Source organism: Limulus polyphemus, unplaced genomic scaffold (genome assembly GCF_000517525.1).
Source record: "Limulus polyphemus unplaced genomic scaffold, Limulus_polyphemus-2.1.2 Scaffold55, whole genome shotgun sequence".
Lineage (NCBI taxonomy): Eukaryota > Metazoa > Arthropoda > Merostomata > Xiphosura > Limulidae > Limulus > Limulus polyphemus.
The window spans coordinates 257,716-262,489 of record NW_013665665.1 but is presented as its reverse complement, the minus strand read 5'-3'; the positions used below and the strand labels follow the sequence as shown (position 1 = coordinate 262,489).

The window sequence follows — 4,774 nt, the reverse complement described above, 5'->3', positions numbered from 1 at the left end:
TTATAACTTTGTCATCATCAGGTACAAAACCTTGTCGAAACGTTGTACATTTGCTGTTATGTTAAATTTATATTAAAGTTTTTCTTCATTACTCATTCAAGTCGTCTCCAAGCATTATAAATATATGACGTTTAAATTAGCTGGTATGATGGGAGATTTGAAGGATTATAAAAGATCAAAAGAGTTCGCCCAACGAGAAATTAAGAAGTCAAAAATGTAAATGAAAAAGATTGGCTGAAAATGTAAGAATAAGTCGTAAGGATTTGTTCAAATACATTATAGATAAACAAAGTGTTAAGATAGAAGTTGGGCCTTTGATAGGTGATAGAGGAAGGCTAGTATCTGATGATTATGGAATGGCTTGGTTATTCAATTATACCTTTTCTTCAGTTTTTATTAATGAAGATTTAAGCAATATTCCTCACTCTGAACAGTTGCTAGATGGAAGCAAGATTTAACAAAATGATCACATTAATTCTGAGCTTGTTAAGAGAAAATTGGGAAATTTAAAAGATTAATGAATCACCTGGGCCAGATAATACTTATGTAAGGGTTTTGAAAGAGGTTAAGGATTGTTTATGCAAGCTACTTGCTATTATTTTTCCAAGTTCTTTAATAATGGGCAGGGGCCAGAAGATTGGCGATTGGCTAATGTTACTCCTCTTTTCAACAAATGTTATAAAAATTGTCCCAGTAATTATAGGTATATTAATCTTAGATAAGTGGTGGGGAATTTTTTTGAAAGTCTGATAAAGTATGCTTTGGAAAGTTATTTAACCCAAATTAAAATTTTGTTGGATAATTAACATGGTTTTAGTAGCGAAAAATCTTGCCTTAGCAATCTTTTGGGCCTGGCATGGCCAGGTAGTTAAAGCACTCGACTCGCAATCTGCGGGTCGCGGGTTCGCATCCCCGTCCCACCAAACATGCTCGCGTTTTTAGCCGTGGGGGCGTTATAATGTGACGATCAATCCCGCTATCCGTTGATAAAAGAGTAACCCAAGAGCTTGCGGTGGGTGGTGATGACTAACTGCCTTCCCTCTAATCTTTCACTGCTAAACTAGAGGCGACTAACGCAGGTTACTGCTTATTTAGATACGAGTACGGGCGTGGATTTTCAGAAAGCAATTGACAAAGTGCCACATAAAAGGGGTGTTAAAAAAGTTATATCCGTAGGTGTTGGGGAATAGTTTGTCCCATTGTCAAACTGGATTAATGTTACGAGTGGGATAGCTCAGGGCTCAGTGTTAGGATCTTTGCTGTTTTTTGATTTACACCAATGACATAGATGAAGGAATGGTCAATACGTTATTTAAATTTGCTGATGAAATTAAAGTTTTGGGTGTCGCTGACTGTGAGGAGGATACTACTTCTTTACAAAAGGATTTGAATTATTTGATGAGTTGGGTGAATAAATGGTAGATGACTTTTAATTATAATAAATTCTAGTGAGTCAGCAGTAAGTATACCAACTTACAAAACTGAAATCCAGTAGTACAGATAGGTCATTGTATAGCTTTTCAGTAAAACAAACCTTTCTGCTAATGATAACAAATAAAACAAAAGATATTGAACCACAAGCATGTGCAATATGTGGGCATATGACACGTTTCCTATAACTTTAGTAATTATATTTTTTTTCAAATTGCTACTATACTTTAAGTATAGAATGTTAGTCAAAGGAATCACTAAGTTTCTCTTGCCTTAAGTATTTACGAAACCGGGTGAGTCACCAAATAAATCACGTGCACTTTCCATTGCAGAATATTCCTGTAATAGGACATGCTATAGAAAGCGAGTCCGGTGATGTTTCAAGGGCTCAACGACATAGACGAAGAAATGGTCAATAAATTATTTCAATTTGCTTTCACGATCAGTCATCTTTGAGGTTTTGCGCGTGACGTCACGAGCTGGGAAATCCCGGAGTCTCAGCCATCGTGGACGTCCAGCTACCGCGTGTTTACTCCAAGCTTAGAAGTGTGAACTTAGCTTTACTTGTCTTAAATGACTTAATGCCTTGGCTTCATCAGGTACCATCATGATAACTGCTTGTTGTGCTGTTGGATGTAGTAACAGACAAGGGACAAAAGTCCAGTCTCACTTGCTGTCGTTTTCCAAAAGACATAGAGCGATGGAATCGATGGATTTTAGCTGTCAAACTGGGACCCATCAGGCTACATTTTATAACAAGTATGAATGTTAATTTTTCAATATTATATAAATAAATATCAGACAAATTTATCCTTTTATACTATGGGATAAAAATGTAAATGATCATCTAGCCCCAAAGCCAGTCAAACGTTTTGATAACATGATAGTATCGGCCTGAAATATCGCCCAAAATGACACACAAAACACAACAAACTTGTGGCTCGGCTCAAACATGGATTAGAAGTCCCATGGTCATTTCAGTATGATATTTTAGTAATATTTTTATATATTTTCATACATACTTAGATTTGGCATGCAATAAACTATGTCAGTCAATCACATTACAACTTTTTTTCAATAGTATCTAAATGACATTTCAATGTTAGAATTTTCCAGAAAGTCTGGAAATTTTGTCATATAAGCCAAACAGATCATAAATAGTTTCACTTTAATTCAGTTTTCATAAATAATTAATTTTTTGCATCATAATATTAATAGTCTCAGACAGGCTGCCAATACATATAATTCTGTTGATTATATTTCCAGGTGCCAAGAGTGATCACCCACTCTTCCCTGACTATATTCCTACTGTGTTTTCTCACGTCAAGTCACTCCAGAATAGACGAGCAGCGAAGAATATGGCCAAATTTCATATACCCCAGGCAATGAAAAAAGAAAGTTGTGAAGAGTGAATTCTGGTGGCGATGAAGCTGCGCCTCTCACGATGTCGGAAAATAATCCGTCTGGAAAAACGTACGGGTCACTTTACAAGCCCGCTTGCTTCAGCTCTGCAGGTGTCGCTGTCGATGTTCTCCCTGCAGATGCTTAACATCCTCAAATAATGTCAGTGACAAAGCATCTGACATAATTTAACGCACTTTCAACTCTGCTGAGTTTATCTCACACGTGGTATACAGAGTACTATAGGCTCTAGCGAGACGTCCAAAATGGTGGACAAGCCTGAATCGCGTGATTTTGGTCACGTGTCTGCAAAACCTCAATAGGCGCGTGCACCTGTAGGGAAGAAAGATATGGATATATTGTCGTTTTCTTTTAATTTGTTTCAGCTAGTTCTTTTGCAGATTTCCGAGAGACTTTGATGCATATTTACACTTATATATTGGCATACACTGTTTGAGACAGTTTTCTGAGCCATCTTTTAGCTTAACTTCACTCAGCTGCAGCATTTGTGAGCTAAAAGTAGAAGGTTGAGGAAGTACAAGTAAGGATCTCTCTCCAGTTGGAAACTCATCACAAAAGCACTCGTCCAAGTGTCAACTAACATCTTGATTGTGTTGTGTCATGTAAAGGTTGTGAATGTTTGCAAACTTGTTTCCAGTCTATGTATTGTAACTCAATCTCAGTCAAAGAGAAAAATATTTCAAGCACTACTTTGAGAAACAGTATCTGTCTAATCATTTTCTTGTCTTGTGGATCCTACGCGCTACTTCGTGTGAAAATATGTTAATCTGAGAATACCACATATATAATCATAAAATGCTTGTTTGTGACACTTAATTACGTGTCAAAAATATTTACAGTAAGCAACTGACTTAGAGCTTATAATCTCAGAAAGTTTTCGTTGTAAAGAAACACCTCTATCACAAGAAGTGGTGCATTTAGAACGTAATACGAAACTAAAGAAAAAGCATTATTTTCTTATTTTATTGCAGCTGATGCGTGTTTTTCAATCATGAACTTGTATTTTTTTAGGCTAATCTATTAAATCCAACACTTACCATTTCTTCCGCAAGGTGGCGAGCTTCCTTCTCTTTTAACATTGCACCTTTGCCCAATTTGACATCAAACACTAAAGCGGAAACTCCTTCTGCTAGTTTTTTGGAAACTATCGAAGCTAAAGAAATTAAAATTTAGTTTTAAATGTATAAATATAGATACTGTCGAATAACACTTTTTGCAATTGCTTAGTTGAACCGATTAGTAGTACCACATGGTGTTTTCTGAGCTTAATAATTGCTTAATTTTTCTGTACGAATCTGTCAATTACAAATATGGTTTTTATTTTCATGACCTTTCAAGAACAGTGTACTTTAAGTTGCAAATATCTGTCAATTGTTAATAACATTTTAGTAATATTCATATAGTAGTGTTTAACGCCCATTGCCAAGTAATTTCCAAATTCTCTATTTAAGATAAATTTTCATAATATGCAAAATCCAACAGAAACAGACAAGAAAAAACTAAAAATAAAGCTTTTTTTTTAATATATATATATTGTACATTAAACGATGAGAATTCCTGTGTCATTGGATAACAATATTGGCAGTGTATAGTCGATATGTTATATACAAGCCAAACTATCTATATCAGCAATGTTTGTATGAATGAAATGTTAAAAAGTTACAATTTGGTGTCCGTTTGAACATATGTCGAACACAATTACAATGTATATTTTCTTCCTATTGTGGAAAATAGGATTGAATATAATATGTTGTAAATTATGAGAGACAATTATGGGTAGTTTCAAATTTTCATAATTATACCATGAAAGTTTTGCACTAAGTATACCATATTAAATAAAATATTAGGTCGTCAAGAAATTAATGTCGCTCTTTTTTAGATGAAAAAACCCGAACAACTTATATATATCAAAACAAAATAT

At 34.8% G+C, this 4,774-nt stretch overlaps 1 protein-coding gene across 1 annotated transcript in view; it reads right to left on the bottom strand.

Annotated features, from left to right (window-relative positions):
* The window catches only part of LOC106463717 (thymidine phosphorylase-like), a 25,205-nt gene that overhangs the window by 10,085 nt on the left and 10,346 nt on the right, over positions 1–4,774 (bottom strand). Inside the window, exon 4 of the mRNA XM_013923782.2 lies at positions 3,891–4,006. Coding sequence (XP_013779236.1) covers positions 3,891–4,006 — 116 coding nt within the window. The remainder of the gene's footprint in view (positions 1–3,890; positions 4,007–4,774) is intronic.